The 18,312-nt window shown below is 54.2% G+C and overlaps 1 protein-coding gene across 1 annotated transcript in view; it reads left to right on the forward strand.

The window, feature by feature from the left end:
* Positions 1 to 17,427, forward strand: part of KLHDC10 (kelch domain containing 10) — an 18,733-nt gene extending 1,306 nt beyond the window's left edge. The window contains exons 2-9 of the mRNA XM_040545553.1: positions 9,363 to 9,584; positions 10,077 to 10,231; positions 11,852 to 12,000; positions 12,608 to 12,692; positions 13,619 to 13,685; positions 14,241 to 14,288; positions 15,773 to 15,912; positions 17,071 to 17,427. Coding sequence (XP_040401487.1) covers positions 9,363 to 9,584; positions 10,077 to 10,231; positions 11,852 to 12,000; positions 12,608 to 12,692; positions 13,619 to 13,685; positions 14,241 to 14,288; positions 15,773 to 15,912; positions 17,071 to 17,280 — 1,076 coding nt within the window. The 3' untranslated portion in view covers positions 17,281 to 17,427. The remainder of the gene's footprint in view (positions 1 to 9,362; positions 9,585 to 10,076; positions 10,232 to 11,851; positions 12,001 to 12,607; positions 12,693 to 13,618; positions 13,686 to 14,240; positions 14,289 to 15,772; positions 15,913 to 17,070) is intronic.
* Positions 17,428 to 18,312: the final 885 nt, after the last annotated feature.

Consider the following 18,312-nt stretch of genomic DNA (forward strand, 5'->3'; position numbering starts at 1 on the left):
GGTCACCCCGCAATCCCCCAGGAGAGGCGATCGCCCCCATTTTATCAGTCCTGTGATCCTGAGAGGGGTTTGGGGCGCCCCGTGCTCCTGTGGTGCGTTTCCCATCTGGTTTGGGGTTCCCCTCCTCGTGCCCGTAGCAGCCCTCACCCACCAGGGCCGCAGATTTCGGGGTGCTGCCACCCCGGAGGGGTTTCCCAGCCCTTTCTGCCCCATCCCCACCTCGCGGAGCCCTTCAGGGGTGCGAAGCCCCCCCCCGAGACCAGCAGCTCGCCGTGGGCACCAGCAGCTCCTGGGCCGACGTTTGCACCCCGGTGAGTCCTCAGGAGCAGCGAGGACGCCCCCGAGCCTGGCGTGAGAGCCCGGGGAAGTTGCCAGGCGGCTCCACGCCTCCTGTTTTGGGGCAGACACTCAAAAAACGCTTCCTTCCTTCCTTCCGCGATAGGGGATTTTTTCGGTAACGCGAGCAGGTTGTCTTCCCCGTCCCGAATTCTAACCCTTGCCTCGAGCGCGTCCTCCTGACGCAGTCGGAACGATCGCGGTCGGGGCTAAAATCGCCTTTTTTTTTTTTTTTTTCCTTCTTTTTTTTGGCTAAGGAGCGTGCCCGCGCCTGGAGCTCTGCTCGGCGTTTTGGGGCCGCCCCCCCCCCGAGCCTGCAGCTCGCCGGCGGCCTTGCTGCAGAGCCGGCTGGTGGAAATCCGCTCCTGGAGCTCGCCGGAGTTTTTCCCCCCCGTCTGGCACCCGCTGAGGCCCTATTTACGGCGCCCCAGCAGCTGCTGAGACGCAGACAGGGATCGTTTCTTCCCCTCCTTCCGTTTCCTCCGGCCGGGGTTGTTCCCTTACCTCTCACTCCTCTCGAGGAGCTTCCAGTGCGCGCTTTCGTCTTCCCCGCCGTTTAGGGCCCTGGAAGCTTTGTGCGAAGCACGCTGTGGCTTTTTTTTTGTAACTTCCCCCCTTTTTTAGAGGTAATTCCTGCTGTAAATCCTGCAAGGAGCTGGTAGCGTGCCCCTGGCAGCGGACGTTTTCTGTCTTCTCCCCGCCCCGCCCCGCCGAGCCCTTTAACTCCTGCCAAGCCAGCTGCCGTTTCAAGTAGCTTCTGGGTTCATTTCTTGCCAAAACAGCACCGGAGCATCCAATTATTTATGTCGGTGCCGCTGCCCTCGTGTTCTCCCTCTGTTCTTTCTTACGCGGTCACGAGAAGCGGGTGTAACTTTCAGCTTTGGCCTTTTCCACCCCCCGAGAATTGAAAATCCTCCCGTCCACGCTGGAAATGGAGCCGTGGCAGCGACATTTGCCTCTTTTCGTCACGCTTTGGGGGTTTAAGTGGGCAGAAACGAGCCCGAGAGCTGAATTACCTCCCTGCCTCTCCCGTGCCCCGGGTTCGGGCTCTTCTCTTGAGCTGTGATTTTCCCAGCGGCGATAGGGTTGGAGGGGTTTTTTTGTTTGTTTTTGTTTTTTTTTTTGGGGCAGGAAGGTTCGGAATTTCTGATACGTCTTTAAAAAAACACAAAAAAACACCAGGAAAAAAAAAAAAAGGCGAGTATCCTGTACGCGTTTGTGTCCTGGGGGGGGGAGCAAGCCCAAAGCCGTTTGTTTGAAGAGCGGCGTGCGTGCGATACCTGAATTTTCCGGAGCCCCTTCCTTCCTTCCCCTCTTTACGCAAAGCAAAAAAGGAAGAGAAGCTGCCCGAGGCGCGCCCGCTGTGTAGAAACCTGCCCCGAGGCGTAACGTTCAAGGTCGCGGGGCAGAAGTTTTCCCCCGGCTTCTCAGCCGGCCCCCTTCCCCCCGGGGACCCGTTTCCCAGCGCCGCCCGGAGGGTCTGGGCCCTGCTGCTCCCTTCCCAGGCAGCGACCCTCACCCGTCGCAGCGTCCCTCATTTCACTGCCCGCGGGGGACGCGGCCGGCTGCGCGCCCGTGAACGTCTGAAACGCAGAAAGGGCCGGAGGGAAAGGTTCGACCGCGGGGCAGCCCCCCTTGCGCCCATCGATCCGCTTTCTCCTGGGTCCGTCGGGCGCCCGCAGCCTGCGTGGACGGGAGCGCTCGGGCTGGAGGAGCGGGTCGGAAGGCTCGTTCTCGGTACCCAGACGGCAAACGGATCGCGGGCGGCCGCGACGGAAGAGGCGAACGCGGGAAGGTCGGTGCCGGGGGCGGCGGTGGCTTGCCCTGCCCTCCCCTCCCCTCCCCCGGGAGCCTGCGGTGCTGTGGCTTCGGCCCCTGGCCTAAACGTCCTTCGGAGGTCTTGCTGAAGTCAGGGGTGGAAGGGGAGGTACCGAAAAACGTCCCCGAGCCAGCAGGGGAACGTGCGGGTCTGTAATAAAAGCACCAGGCTTAGGTCTGAACGATCTCAGAGCGAAGACGCGGGTGTGAGAACACCGGGCGTGCAGCGGGGTGCACGAGGGTGGCTCGCGGTGACGGCCAGGGGCGCGTTTGCCCGGAGGAAAGCCGAGCGACGTGCTGCTTTCGCGGAGCCCAGGGCCCTGGCGAGGCCACGGCACCGACGTCTCACGAGTGGAAGAGCCGGCGCCCCGCTAACAGCACAGAGACGAGGAGGTGACAGCCCAGTGCCCTTCTTCTTCCCCTTCTCCCAGCAGGAAGACGGCCGAAAGCCGCAGGAAAGGTGAAGTGAGGAGGTGCAGGCGGTGCCTCCTTCCGCTTCCGCAACGTTCAGGCGAAACGCTGAGGCTTAAAGGATCTCGGCAGAGGAGCCAGAGGTTCCCCCAAGGTGTAGAAGACCCGTCCAGGGCTGCTCGGGCACTCTAAAGCCAGGAGGACCCGGGAGGCACAGCGAGGACTTGGCAGCCCTCGTCCTTTCCTCCCCCAGGTGCTCCTGGCCGGATCGTTTGGATGTTTGTGCTCCTTGCGGCTCCGGGTGGCCAGGCCCGGCTTACTTCAAGACCTTTTTAGAAATAACATCACCCTCGCCTTCCGTGAGACCTCGCCTTGAGCTCCGTTACCTTCTTGCACCCTTTACTTTGCAAATCACCTCCCAGAGGACACCCGGATGAAAAGGGGCTGAGCAAAAAGAGGGCTTGCGCGGGGAGGTGCCGGGGCTGCCCTCCCCGGGGCTGTTTGAGGCCTGGTAGCTGCCTCTCCTGCCCCAGGAGCGAGTTATTGGTTTGTACGAATGAGCTTTGTTCCAGGTGCGCTGCGGGAGAGGGAGGGGAGGGCTCGGTTGCTTGAGCACGGCCTTCAAAGTGAAGTTTGAGTCGCGTGAAATGAAGAGGATTGGCGGCTGTACGTGCGAATGGTTTCACCGGTAAATACGGGAGTGACAAACAGTGCTCCAGCCCTACGAGGAGCGTCTCCAGGGGCCATCCTTTAAGCAGAAGGGAGACTCGAGGGCATTCAAACCAGCAGCGCTTGGATTGCAGCTCGGGAGTTTCTATTTATTTGGTAACTCTCTCGGTCTGTTTTGGCTGAGCGTTCCCATTGCAGCCCGGCAGAACGTGGTCCTTGCTTTCGGCACTGCCTGTGTGAAAGGATCAGCCCGCAGTGCCGACCCGCTTCGGGTTGCCGGGCGTGCGTGGCTCTCATTTTGGAAAGCAGAATTAGCTGGGGGACGTGGGGGAACGCCTCTGCTCTGAGGAGAAGGCTTAGGAAGGGCGGTGCTGGCACCCGTAACCCCTGGGTGGCCGTCGCGAGCTTACGGCTGATCGTCCGTCATCTCAGTAAAATGGGGCGTTGGAAGCAATCCTCATTCAGCAGGAAAGATCTGGCAGCCCTTCCCTAATTTTCGGAGTCTCGCAGTATTTAAAGAGCTTCGAGGCCGGACGCGTTGATTTAAAAAAAAAAAACAACAAAACCGATGTGGTTTTCAAATGCACGTTTGCAATGCTGGAGTCGTCTCTCAAGCGCACCTTGGCTGGGAAAGAAGCGAGGCAGTTGCTCGTTCCTTGAGGTTTAGAAACACCGGCGACTTTTGTTGACCAGGTTCTTTTCTGGAGGTTAGAAGCCAGGCGTTGCTCCTGAATTCGCCGTGGGTTTCAGCTCCGCGTGGAAGCCCTGGTCGCCGAGACCGGCCGTGCTCTTTAGCTCTGGTCGTCCCTGCGAGGTGACAGGTAACCGCGCGTGTTCTCCTTGCCGGTGAGCGTCCGTAATGAGGAGGGAAACCTTTCAAAACTTGCGTTTAATTATTTCGGTGGCTGCAGATTCCGAACGGAGCGGGCAGCTCTCTAACTTGCGTCGTCTTCATCCTGCCTGCTTTTCTCTTCGTGGGCAGCGGTGCCTTTAAACAGCCAAACGAAGAAGAGCTGCGTGAAACGAGCCAGCGACACGGAACAAGAAATCACGGGCGGTTTGGGGGCGTTAGGAGCCTTCTGTGGTTCAGTGAGCGGGGTGGGGCAAGCAGCGTGTCAAAGCTTCATGATCGCCCTCCAGCTTCAGCGATTCTTTGAGACTGACAGAACAGAGGCAGAACTGCAAGCTGGGCGCCCGCATCGTGGGCTCTGGCCACCTGGCTGTGCGAAAGGATGGTTTTTTGCGTCCCTAGCAAGCACCGGCACGCGGCAAAGTTCAGAAACGAGGCCTCGTGATCGTGGGAAGGAGCTGTCGGCACAGATTCCGGTGGCTGTGGCGGTGAAAGGGCACGGCCTGCGTCCATTTCCGGAGTCTCGCCTCTTAAGCCCGAGGTAGGCAGGTTCACCTCGCCTGTCTTTGCTCCCGAAGGACCTAGGAATCGTTTTCCTCCTGCAGGTCGCGAAGGAAAACAGCACGGCGTCGCTTTGCTGGGAAGTGGTAACGAGGCACCGTGGTGACTAAAGAAAACTCCCTTAAAAAGTAAAAGTGAACTCTGCGGAAGCTGAGGGCGGAGGCAGACCTCGCTCTGCCAAGAGCGTATTCCCGCTGATTAATAGATTTATTTCTGTTTTTCTGGCAGCGTGGTCACGGTAAGGCCGAGGCTAGTTTCGTGTAGGCTCTCAGGACAACTCAGTATTCAAGTCTTTCGTTGTTTGTTTGTATTTCTGGTAACTGAATTTGCCTCGTTACCCCTTTTCCCTTCTTTAAAATAATAAAAGCCATCCGGCCGGCTTACTGACCCGGTAGCAGGTATTCCCCCCGCGATTAACCGAGCCGGTGAGGTGCTGCCGGCGTTCTTTTTCCTGCGGTGATCAGAGGGCGGATGACCAGGTGGGAAGCAGGTGCCTTTGTCCTCTGCACCTTGTCTCGGTGCTGCTCTGTTGGAAGGGCCTCTCACCTTTTTTGCCGCCCGTGACGCGGTGGCTGCACTGGCTCAGCGCGTGCTCCGCCGTTTAATTCTCCTCTCGTATAACTTTATGGAGCTGTTGAAATGCAGCGGAGCAATCCGGCCGGAGCTGCTGACGCGCGGCGTGGTTCTAGGCGAGCCGATAGCATTTAATCTGCTGCACAGCTTCAAGGAATCTGCCTTCTTGAAAATGAGTGGGTTTTTTTCCAGACTTCTCGTAGATTTCTGTAGCTCACAGGCCTCACAGTTGGAATTTGATAAACTTTGAAGCTTGCGTTGGTGAGAATAGGAACAATATTTACATTAGGGTGCAATTCAGCTTTAAGGCTCTAGCGTCCTCCTCCCTGTGGGAGGGACGTTTTGACCAGGAGCCTTGTTGGATGCCATTCAGGACCGTTAAACCTTCCTCCTTTAAAGCGAAGGGTTCCTTTAAGCGTTCTTACTGACACCTCTGTTCTCTCCTGCTCTTCTCCCCAGGTCTGTTCTGCCTTCGGAGCTCTCTGAGAGGTAGGGAACAAACATCTCCTGCGTCAGGGGCTGTGCCACGTCAGGAAGCCCGGCAGCGGGTGCTCACACCGCCTTTTTCCTTGCTCCCCTTTGTTCTGATAACACCCCGTGCTGGAGAGGCGTTCAATTAGGAGGCAGCTCTAACGAAGTTAATCTGGGCCACGCGAGCGGCTCCCTCGGAAGTCACGTAATGAATCCCTTGCAGAGGGTGACTTGAGCAGGGTGTCAACAGGTCGGTGCGTAAAGGTAGCCGGCGAGCGAGCTTCTGTCAAGCAGCTCCGTCCTAAATGAGAAGTGTCCTCGTTGGGTCCCTGCCACAGTATTTCAACTTAATTCTGGCCGGGTGGCTTCTTATTCCCATTTCTGCCCTGAGCACCAGGAGGAAGGAGTCTCCGAGGACTGCACCTTCCCGTCCTGCCTGCTAGCTGCTGCTCCAAAGCAGCCACGCTTTGCTTCACGGCCTTAAGCTGGCCACACAACCCGTTTCCCAATGTAGCTCTCCGCAGAGCCATTTTCTCTAACTGAATTATTTAATAATAATTAATAGTCTAACTGGAGAATTGCTGGCGAGGCCCTCGGCCGGGGCTTGTGCTGGCTGCAGGAGGAAGGCAGCAAACCTTTGGGTGTCTTCCTCTTCCTGCACCATCAGAAGCTGCTGTGTGTTGGGTCGGCTCGTTGCAGCTGCTGACGCTCGGGGCAAACACATCCGAAACGTGCGTTAAGAATTTTGGTAGGAGCCGCGAGTCATCGAATAGGGCACAATTAAATGGAAACGCGTCTCCTCGCTGGAGGTCCAGGGCGTAGAGCTTGTCTGCTGAAGAAACTGATCCGAATTAGCTCCTAAATACACCCGGCTTGGACGGTTCCTTTCTTTAAAAGGCAGAACTAGAGAAATTTGTTTCAAAACCCTCTTCTAAAGTGAACTAATCCAATTCTGGATGGACGAGCTTGCTGACAGTTTAACTCGGTTTAATGTTTTACTGCTTAGCTCATTGATTAACGTGTGAGCGTGTCTACGCAGGTGTCTTGGAAGACGTGTCGGGTGATTTTTCCCCGTTGTACGGGCAGATTTGTCTTCCGTGGGCCTCTGGGAGCAGGGGAACCGGTCCATTAAGGGGTTTAGCGAAGAGCAAAGCTGGCAAGGGGACGCCTTCAGAGAGAAGTCAGTCCTTACGCAGGGAGCGTTCGGTTGGAAATGTTGCTCCTGTAGTGTGCAGGGCCCTCAGAGCGCTTGGGGAGGGTCGTGGCAGCGGGCGACGAACTAGCGGGACGTGGCTCATGGCAGGAGCGTGCCGTGGGTCACCCTGCAGCCCCTCTCGGTTGGGGAGCGTCCGACACCAGCTCTGCCTTCTGGTGCCCTTCCCCATCCGGAAAAGAGCCGGAAAAGGTTAATTTTCTAAAGGTAGAAAAGAGATTTCTGTATAAATGGGAAGATGCATACGGGCTTGGTGCACCCATCCTGCTGTGCCAGGGACCTGCGTGCACCAGAGCACTGAGCCCTTCGTGTCAAACCTGAACTTCTTGACAAGGCCAGGTGTCTTCCCTTTTCGTTTTGAAAGAAGGCCTCCTCGGTTTTGTTTATTAATATATTTGCTTTGAATTGAGCCCTTTAATCCGCTCGCCTTGTGCGAAACTCGGCCTTATTCCCCTCTTCCCTCTGGGAGATTCTCCCTGCAGGTGTTTTAACAGGGAAACAGGATCCATGGTGAACGTAAAAGTCATATTTCAACTCAAACACGCTGTGACTGGACTAAATCTCCCCTGCCAGCTGTGTGCTCGGTGCTGCTCCCCTTTCGGCCCTTCCAGGCTCTTTGGGACCGCCGGGGACGAGGCAGAAGACGGCTGGAGCGGGGCGAGCTTCCTTTGGCCGAGTGCAGACGCGTGAGCCCTTCGGTAGGATTTCCTCTATGGACTGCAGAGAGACGCGGGCACCTCTCGGGCCTGCTTTTGGCTGCAGACATCCAGGATGAGAAGAATTGCCCTCTGGAGGTGGCTGAGCGATTGCCTTCACCCTAAATACCTTTGTTATTGCCCCTGGGTTCGCTTAGGGAAAGCGGGTCCCTTCTTCTGGTAGTTCCAGGCTTTAAAACACAAAGCCAGGAGGGACGGATGTTTGTCGCCCGCCGTGAATCGCCTCTGAAGCACGCAGTGTGCGTTAACAGTTCAGTCTAGCGCCGAGGCCAGGAGCTTGCTGGCCGCAGCTCTCGGAGCTTTTCGCAACCACCCCTCGGTGCAGGTGCGCGGGTGGCTGGGAGCACGAAGCTGGCCCAGCAGAGAGGCAGAAGACGAGCGATTTTTCCTTCCCTTCCCTTCCCTCCCCTCTCTTTCGCTCGGGGCGTGCTGCTTTCCCAAGCGGGGATCGCTGTGAGACGCGGCTCTTCCCGGAAGCAAGCCAGGGCCGTGGAAATTTTGCCGCGAGGCGTTTGTGTGAACTCCGAGCAGCTTTAATGCCGCACGCGAGGTGGAACGAAAAGCGGCAGCAGCACGCCAGGAAGGTGGTTAAGCACAGCTGCTTGTGCTGAGCTACGATCCGGAACTTGGCCTGGACAAATCATTTATTTCACCTTTCCTGCAGGAAAGATGCTTGCTGCTTCACTCGTTGTCGCTCCATGTGTCCGATTCACTGCTGATAATTGTAACGGGCTCTAAGAAGAAACGCGATGGGTCCTACCTAGACCTTTCCCCGGGTCCTGTTCCATCTTAAAAGTCCGTAAAAGAGCTGTGAGAGCAGGTGGGTGGTGCAGATCGCGGGTTGCTGGCTGAGGGCACCTGTGGGGATCTGCTTTTGATTTTTATTCTTTTTTCTTTTGGTCTTTATTGTCGGCTGAACCAAAGTCTGCCGTGAGGTGTGATTGAAGGGTGGTGGTTACCCGCTGAAATTTTAGGGGAACGTTACGTATACTCCTTCTCAAGGTGAAGCTTAGAGGCAGTCCCACCAAAACAGCGTTATATTGCGTAGAAAGATGAGTTTTGGGACCTTCCTGGTCTACAGCCGTCTCATAACCAGCTCCTTTGTTCGGGGACCCGACCGTTTTCTCTCCTTTCCTCTTTCTCCTCCGTTACGTGGCCCCGTGTCGCACTGGAGGAAAACCCCTGGCTCTGTGCTGGCCTCTTACGAGCACTGAATCAGAACAAGCGTGGAATTTTGATCACTTGTCAGTGAAGACTTCAGATGCCCAACAAGATCATTGCTGTTGAGTTTGTCCCGGACTGACTGCCATGCGTGTACCGCTCTGTTTGCCTCCTCTGGGTGAGGCCTGAGCTTGAGCTCCCCGTCGGCATTTTGGAGCTATTTCCTAAGTAAATCAGTCACGCAGAACGCCAGAAAGGGGAATTGGTTAACAAATAATAATTTTAAAAAATCTTGAAGCTAGCTTTTGCGGTAGGATTGACATCTGAAAGGCTTCTCGTGCCCTGAGCTGCGGGCCTGTGCTCTGGGGGCTGCCGCGGACGTGACCGAGGCGGTGACACGCGGCGGCTCTCCCTGTTCCCGCTCAGAGAGGCGGAGCCGACGCGAAAACCGTCACCTCCCGGCTGCAGATGTGACTCCTTGCTGTCAAACACCCGCTGAGGCCCACCGTGGTCCTGAGCCTCAGCCGCGAGCTTGGCCGCAGGCGTCCCCCTAAGGCTCCCCTGCCTTCTCTTTGCGCTGCAGGTCACAGATCTCCCCCGGCGAGGAGCGGCCATCGGTGCGTGGCGGACAACGCCAACCTGTACGTGTTCGGAGGCTACAATCCTGATTACGACGAGTCCGGTGGGCCGGAGAACGAAGACTACCCGCTCTTCAGGGAGCTCTGGCGGTACAACTTTGCCACGGACACCTGGCATCAGATGGGCACGGAAGGCTACATGCCCAGGGAGCTAGCCTCCATGTCACGTACGTATGGAAATGCGGCGCCTAGGCATCGACTCCTGAAGCTGCTGTAATTGGTGGCATGCAAAACCAGGCAAGAGCTGGGAAAGCTGGGGCCCGTTCCCATCTCTCGTACGCGTAGGCCATGAGTTTGGGTTGGGTTTTTTGGTTTTTCTTCCTCTTCTCTAGGGCTGAGGCCAGGAGGAAGAAAAAAACTTCAAGTGTCTTTGGGAATTTAGCTTAACAGCTGCGAGGCCTCTGTGTTTTCGGTGGACAGGTGCTTGATGCAGCCATCTCAGAGCACCCAAAATAGATCTCTCTGTTCGCTAGTCGTTTTTAAAAGTGAGCCCTTGGTTTCCATGGTTTTAGCTTGCATTCTTTCTCTTTTAGAGCGTTTCAAGGCCATAAGCGCGTGGCGCGAGTTGTAGGATATCTGAACAACGATTTGAACGGAGCGGAGTCGCTCTGCTTCGCTGCGTCTCACAGCAACAAGTCTCTCTGCTCTGTCTTTCCTAGTCGTATTGCACGGCAACAACCTGCTCGTGTTCGGGGGCACCGGGATCCCCTTTGGGGAGAGCAACGGCAACGATGTCCACGTCTGCAACGTCAAATACAAGAGATGGGCCCTGCTCAGCTGCCGAGGGAAGAAACCCAATCGAATCTACGGCCAGGTAGGCGGCACAGCACTTGTCGGGCACGGTGTGTGTGCCTGCGTACGCTACGCGGTGTCCTGCAGCGGGGGCCAGAGCTTGAAAACTGTCCTTTTCCTTTGAAATCTCAAAGAGTCTTGCAGTTGGAAAACCCCCCAATTTAACTAGATGCCAGATGCATTTGAGTGAAAAGGTACATCTGATAAAAGCAGTAGCTGGTACTTTCTGGAGCTGCTCCGTAGCCTCCTCAGAGCCTTTAAAATCCCAAATATAAATGAAAACGATGTTTAGTAGGTCTTATTTGTATTAAAATAACAACTTTTAAAACTGACCGTGGCGTCCTGAATGAGCTTGATGTCCAGTACAGCACAAAAACTACATTCGCTCTCGTGGGAGGTCTGCCAGCTTTTGCTGTGCTTTCCAATAACACTGCCGTGTATCTGTGCAGACGTTTCCAACCCACCTAATTTCTCGTTTAGCTGCGTGCCAGACGCTTGGGGTCAGGGAGGGTTGTCTTCCCCTTTCCCAGCGTAGCCCCAGCCGGCCTTGGGCAGCAGCTGCACCTCTTCTCCCGCCTCGGATCGCGTCGGGGAAGGGCTGCCTGCACCGCCTTCGAGCCGACGCTCCCAAGCGCTTCTGAATTGTACAGGCTGTCTCCGTTTCGTGAGGCTTAACCACCGCGTTCAGGGCTTTATTACGCTTAATCCTGCTGGCTATCTGATACTGGTCTATAAGATTCTCCATACCAGTATGTGTAAGGTCAGCGTGAAGGAGGTCCAGGGTTTTCTCTGCTTTGAGCCCCTGCTGCACAGATCCAAATCATCTGATGTCTGAAACGTAGCAGCTCCTCTCGGCTCATCTGGCTCGCTGCTCAGACTTGCCTCCTCTGCGGCTTTTTTCCTTTCTGTTCCTTTATTAAGCTTCTTGGCACCTTCTGCTGCTTGCACAGTATTTCGTGCCATTTGTTCTGCTTTTCTGGGAAGCCCTGTCCTGTACCTCCCGTGTTCTCCCTGAAGCTTTGAACGCTCTTTCCCTTCCTTCTCCCCTTGGCTTTTAGAGCTCTCCACTCTTGCAGTTCCGGAGGGTTCAGAGGGAGCCTTTTGCTACAGCTGCCGGCGCGTTGCGAGCCAGTCCAAATGCCAGCTCCTGATTGGGAGGATCAGGAGTGGCCTTGCTCAGGGCTCAGTGCACTGGTTGTTGGCAGTAAGGGAGCATCACCGAGGCTTATGCTAAGAAACCTCTCTGCCGGGTTTTAGAAACTCTTTCCAGGAACGTTAGTGTTGCCATGACGCTGCTCTCCCTGATGAAACCGAAACAAGAATTTTTCTTACAGAATTCAAGCTCGTGTGCTCTCTTCCCTGCCTCGTGCCCCAGCTTTCTCCTCTAGCCATTGCTTCCTTTTCCCTCGGGAGTTTTTTTTCTTCCTGTTCCTTTGAGGTACTCATTCTGTGACCATGGAGCTGCAGAAACCCCCCTATATTTTGTGTATTTTCTTCGTTTGCCCTTTGTTTTCTGAACACAGAGCTCTGAAATTTGTGGGTAGAGCTTTGCCAGCAGTGTCTTGCTTCGGGAGGGTGGGAATTCTTTTTCAGGCGCTGCTGCCACGTGTCCTTCCTAACTGTTTTCTCCGTTACCTTGCAGGCCATGGCCATCATCAATGGTTCCTTGTACGTGTTTGGTGGGACGACCGGTTACATCTACAGTACCGACCTGCATAAGCTAGACCTCAACACTAGGGAGTGGATCCAGCTGAAACCAAACAACATGTCCTGTGACATGCCAGAGGAGAGGTGAGAAGCTGTCGGTCTGGAGAGCTTTTACACTGCGGAGTCATCGCTTTTACTGGGACTGAGAAGCTCAGAGAGCACGGACAGGCTGCTGAGCGCTTTTAGAGCAGCGTCTTTGTGAACCTGCTGGGTCTGGTATGCAGGAGGATTTAGGGATGGGGTGTGCAGCTCCTGCCAGGCACCGCTCTGTGCCGTGTGCTGCCAGACCAGAGGAGGGGACTTGGGGCAGCTGGCGAGCGCTGCGGAGGGGACGAGACTCCACCTGATCCCTGCCCCTTGTCTCGTTCTGTAGCGAGGTGCGGAGGAAGGAGATCTGTTAGCGACCTCAGGGTGAGAAGGGAAGGGAGTATTGAGGGCTCTCGTGGTGCTCCAGAAATTGTTGTACTTAAGGTCCGTGCTGCTCTGCTCTCAGAAAACGCCTTTCCAGCTGTTGAAGTGCTGCTTGGGTTGCTCGTGAAAGCTTCCACATCCCCTGCAAACTGCCAGCCTGGCACAGCGTGGGCAGGCTTGGGATGCCTGCTCAAACCACTCAAGTGTGGTAGCGTTTGCAGAAAGCTTTGTTCTTGCTCTAATTCCTTGTGCTGCCAAGTGTCCGTCTCTGCACCTTCAGGTACAGACATGAAATCGCACATGACGGTCAACGGATTTATATCCTGGGAGGTGGAACTTCCTGGACAGCTTATTCCTTAGATAAGGTAAGGTGATCAGAAACCTGCAGGGCTTGCCTGGACAGGAGGTTTTCTGCGGTGAAGCACAACCAGCACAGTCACTTCGTCTGTCTGGGGAGCTGGTTTTAAAAAAGAAAAATAATTACTGGGAGCAGATTTCTCTCCTGTTTCTGTAAAACCCAGTGTTACCACAAACATGTCCCGTGGACTTAGAAATGACTCATCTGTGTTACCTGATGCCAACACAGATCTGCAGAATAGCTTTGTTCTCACAGACCTGTTATCAAAGATTCTTGTTTAAAAACTCTTGGGACATCTCTCTCAATTCTGTAGTTGTGCCAAAACAGGAAAGTGCCAAAGAAGTTCCTTGATGTGTAATTTGAATATTGATATGGTGACTCTTCTCATCTTCTCCCTTAATCCTAAGTTTTAATTTCCTTTCTTGTAAACATTTTTCCCCATTAAAATTTGGGGAAGGAAGAGTGAATTCATCTCGGAATGGTGAGATGATAAATGAGGAGGCTTTAAATAGCGCTCCACTTCCAAAAAAGTTGAAACTGTAGAAGTTAACGTGACTTTTCCGCTTCATTCTCTGCATTTTTTTCTTCTTAGGTGCAGTATGAGCTAAGTGTTTCTAAACACCTCTGAGAACTGGAGGGCGTGGGCTTTATCGGTCCTTTTTTTCCTAGAAGCAATATTCTTTCTGTCCAGTTTTGGGGCTCAAATAGCAAAGTTGCGGAGGAAAGCCTTAGTAGGCCGGTACATTTTGAACGTGATTTTATACCTGCTTAGTCACTGGCTGCATTAGCTATTTTCATTTTCACACTTGACGAACCAGAGGTGTTATTTATAGTGGCTCCCCGGGTCAGAGTCTAGTTTTGTCACCTTGCAGCTGTGTTATCGTAGCGCTGGCAGCGCCAAGAGCAACTAATGGCTCCTCTTTGTTCCTTCAGATCCACGCGTACAACCTTGAGACCAACACCTGGGAGGAAATTGCCACGAAACCGCATGAAAAAGTTGGTAAGTCTGGAAACGTCACAAGTCGTCGTCTTTAAACCAGAGAGCGGCCAGGATGTGCGAAAATGCTGGTAGGTGGCAGTCTGACAGCCTGCCTTGAAGCCTTGTTGTAGTCATGACTTTAGCTGGCTTCAGGACCCTGCTCCTTAATAGCTTCAGCAGTGAGAACTAACCCAGGTGGAGTTTATTTGGCTTCTCTCCCTCCCCAGAGAGGTGAGATGGCAGGGGCTGCCCATCTCTACTCCCTCTGAGGGACCGGGTGCTGGCCTGGTTAGTGGTGGGAGTCTCCCTGAAAAGCCAGAGGGGAGAGCTGGAGGCTGCGGGGAGTGAGATCCTGGCACATCTTTCCTCCCTGGAGAGCAGATAGAAGTCAAATGTGAAACAGCCAGTTGCTAAACTAGAGATGTTAGACCTGTGATTGCGGGAAAGCAGAAGCCCTTATCAATGAAAAAAAGGGATTCTTGTCCTTGATTATTCGTTGAGGTAAAATCGCCACTTGTGCGAGCACTTTAAAAGCAGCTAGAGTTGATGCCTTTTTCTTTTTTGTTTCCCCCTCAGGCTTCCCAGCAGCCCGAAGATGCCATAGCTGCGTTCAGATAAAAAATGGTAAAGCCTGCCTGTTGAAAATTGGTGTGTCTTGATACAGCCTAGCGGTGACAAACCACGTTCGAGGGAACTGCAGGGCACGCGTATCTTTTCCGGAAGAGGATTTCTTTCCTGTTAACAGCCTTAAACCACCTAACTGACACCACTCTTCATACGAGGGAGATTGCTCTTGCAGGCAAACGTGTTTCTGAAATGCACGGCGCTGTCCCTGTCTGGAAGTCGGCAGCGTTTTATACAATTAACGCAACATACAAATTTCCTTCGGACATGTGGCTACCTTAATGTAAAATATCATGCGTTTTAGCACAATAGCATAACATTTTAGCCATGAGCGTCCGTGATAGTTTGCAGCTTCTTGGTGGTGAGCTTACATGGGCGTTTGAACGATGCTTCTGTTAGAGCCTGGTGACTCACAGTTTGCTTTGCAAACCAAAGCGGGGCCAAGTCCTGGGAGCTGAGTTCTTTAGAGACGAGGTTGTTCAGGGGTTTCTCTGATAGCGTGTCCTTTCCATGGTGCTGTACGTTCCAGATGCTCACATAGCGCGGATTACGGGGCAGTAGCAGAGCTGGCACTTCAGTCTTCCCATTCTCTAGTAAAAGGGTGGCTGCGTTATACGCTAGGAGCTGCACAGAGCCTAGCAGAGCCTTTTGCTCCTCCCTTCGGTCTTCCAAATGTTCCCACTGTAAATAACTTGCACAGAGCTCCTTGAAGCACAGCTTAAAGAGGGCCGTGCACGTGCAGTCTGCGTTCGATTGTCCCCTTTTGACTGGCGGCATTTGGACCTCTTAAGCGGGGTTTGGACCTCTCCCATAGCCTCATTGTCCTCAACGACTGCATTTTCCCAACCTTGACAAACAATACATACCTCATAATGGACTGAAGTAGTAGTTAGAGCGTTGATCCTTCTTTTTAAAACCGTTTTCAGTTCTACTGCTGAATGCTGGATGTTTAAAGGTGCTGAGCCGTGCAGAAGAGCGATGTAGCTGATTATAGTTCTTAGGAGTGCTAATTGTGGCAGTAAAGTAAGGCAGGAGGTGGGAGACGCTTCCGGCCACCTTCAGCATCGTGCAGGTCTTGAAGCTGAGAACCTGTGCAAAGCCAGGAGCCGAGGACCTGGCGCTAGGGCACACAGCAGCCTGGGGCCAGGGCTGTGACTGATCCCTGTGGGTTTACAAACACTGGAATCAGCTCGAACCTCTGAATTCAGGCTGGTTAGGGCTTGCTGCAGCTCCTTAAAGCAGGAATCGTCCTGCATTCGTGCTTCTCAGAGGCACTCGTCCCTTCATCTGCCGTAGTGGCGCTGGGATCACGGGCTGGGAAGTGGCCTCAGTAGGGTGGGACTGATCTGGGAGGTGTTGAGACCTCGTGCTGAGACAACCTAAGTGGCGATCCTAAAACCGTTTAGAAAGGTGCTTGCTTCGTCTGCAGCATGTTTTGTAATTCCCGAGGGATGTGAGCACTGTGGGTTTCCTCTCTCCTGCAGATGTGTTCGTTTGCGGCGGCTATAACGGAGAAGTGATTCTGGGAGACGTCTGGAAGCTGAACCTGCAGACTTTCCAGTGGGTCAAGCTGCCAGCCGCCATGCCTGAACCCGTATATTTCCACTGTGCTGCTGTCACCCCAGTAAGTGACTCGCTTCTTTCCTGCGTCGCTGAAGTTCAAGGCGTTTGTCCGAGCACCCTGACGTCTGTGTGGGCTGCAGATAGAGCTGAGCAGATGTTACCACCTGGGTGCAGCATCTTGAGGGAGGCTGGGAGCTGCTCTGAGGTTACCACACCGACTGCTTCTGCTGTTTGAAGAGCTGTAGCGCAGTTTCTGCTTTCTGAAAGCAGCGGTGTGGGACTTTAGCTTTTAAACCGCATTAGCTCTAGCTCCAGGAAGTAATTCAGTGTGAGAACATCAATTCCTGTTCGCAAAAGGAAATAAAACACGCACAAATACTTCCCCGAGTAAACGTTCTCGCCGTGAATTTGGCCCACAGAGCACAGCTAGGGTTGGAAGATGAGCAGGTGAGCGGCCTTCTGTGGAAAAGCTGGGAACGTGCTTTTTGCAGTAACTTGAAGCAGAGTGAGGTGTGACTGACAGGCAGCACGAAGTGCATTTATCTGTGCCTTCAGCCTCCTGTACCTCCGGGAAACGAGGGGACGAAACGCTCAGGGTCCTTTCATCATCTAGTTTGGAGGTTGTTATAAATGCAACTTTTTCTGGGAAATCCTAGGCTGGATGGACACATTTACCACGAAGGAGGTAGGTGATGAGAGCAGGACTGCCCTTTCTTTTCCTGTACACTCAGAAAATGCCACTCGGAGCAGGCCAGCAGCCAAGCTTTTCCCGTCTCTACATTTGTGTGATTCCTCGAGCAGGCTGGCGTTGCGCTGCTGAGCCAGCAGAGGAACACAACATCTCTGTGTGCGGTTTTTTGACTTTTTAGCTAAATATATTTTCTTAACTGTAAGTACGGTTCTATAACAACTTACCATCACTTCGCCCCTACTCCTGAAATTGATTCCTTGGGGTGGACTTCACCTAACAGAGCGCTCTAAGCTGGTGGATAAGTGCTTTAGGGTGAGAGAAGCATGCCCTCAGCAGTGTGATTCCTCCCCCTAGCTATGAAAGGAGCCCAGGGAGAGTGGCTCAAGTGGTGACACCTCCGTTAGGCACGTAAAAAGCCGAATCCTGGTTTTCCTGGCAGCGTTGCGCTTCGGCGTGGGCCAGCACCTTCAGGTTTGCCCTTTCCGCCTGCGCCCCGTGTAACTCCCCTCTCCCCCCTCTCCTCTCCAGGCTGGCTGTATGTACGTTCACGGCGGGGTGGTCAACATCCACGAAAACAAACGGACTGGCTCGCTCTTCAAAATGTGGCTGGTGGTGCCCAGCCTGCTGGAACTGTCGTGGGAGAAGCTCCTCGGCTACTTCCCTCGCCTAGCCACGCTCTCCAGAGCTCAGCTTTTGCACCTTGGACTGACGCAGGGACTCGTTGAGCGGCTAAAATGAGGCCATCTCGGGCTTCTGCCCCAGGCACACCACGTCCAAAAGGCCCCTTCCCCTCCCCTATTTATGGATACTGCGGATGGTCTCGCTAAGACCACGGCGGAACCTGCTCAGCGCCTTACTCAGCAAATACATCGATGCCTTTCTGGAAATTTTTACTTTCAGTTGTCGGAAATTCCGCTTTTTATTTATGGAGCTCGAAATTCCCACCGTTAATCAAAAAAATACTCTCTGGGACTCATTTATGCCATCCAGCCATCGCGCCGCCATCAACACGCGCTTGCAATCTAACAGGGGGGGGTGGGGGGGCTGGGGAAGCTTCACGACTGTCAGAACTCACGCTTCTGTAGGGCACACCCAAGTTCGCATTTCCACGAGCTGTACCTAACGGAGGCCGTTCACTGCAGACCGACAGCTGCCCTGGTCTTTTGCTCTGGGTGCCGCCCCGCTGAGCTCTCCCTCTATAAAAAAAATTGAGAACTCTTGCCCTTTGAAGGCTTTGCATGTGTTTTGTGGGCATGTTCCCAGCCTCTTCGCGCTTCAGAAGGGGGCCAGAACGTTGCACGAGGAGGCACTGAGCGAATCTCAGCCCGTGCAGCGTTTCTGGCGCGGTCCGCGTCGATTTGAAGCGCCTGTGGCTGCGTTCTTCGCCTTCTCATATTGAAGGGGTTGCTTGGAAGACTGGTTAGAAGTTGCCACTTACTGGACTACTGCGTAGTTTACTCAGGGTGCTGGGGGGTGGAGGGGGCAGCTCTGGGGGGGCTCTCCCTCAGACCTGCAGGGAGCTGCACGAAGCTGGGGCCAGGCTCTGCGCAGTTCCCTGGTTCAGCTTCCCCTGGATCCCCACCTGGCTTCCACCATCTGATTCTCCACCGCCTACCTGTGAGCTTTTTGGTCTCCTCCCTCCCCTCTGCTGGGGCAGTCCCTTGTTCACTTTTTGTTCTTCTGGGGGCGGGGGACGTTAGGCCTTCCAGGAAACATAGCATTTAAAAAAAAAATAGAGTGAGGGAAGAGCGCTCATGCTATAAGCGGTGT

This window comes from Cygnus olor, chromosome 1, assembly GCF_009769625.2.
Source record: "Cygnus olor isolate bCygOlo1 chromosome 1, bCygOlo1.pri.v2, whole genome shotgun sequence".
Taxonomy (NCBI): Eukaryota; Metazoa; Chordata; class Aves; order Anseriformes; family Anatidae; genus Cygnus; species Cygnus olor.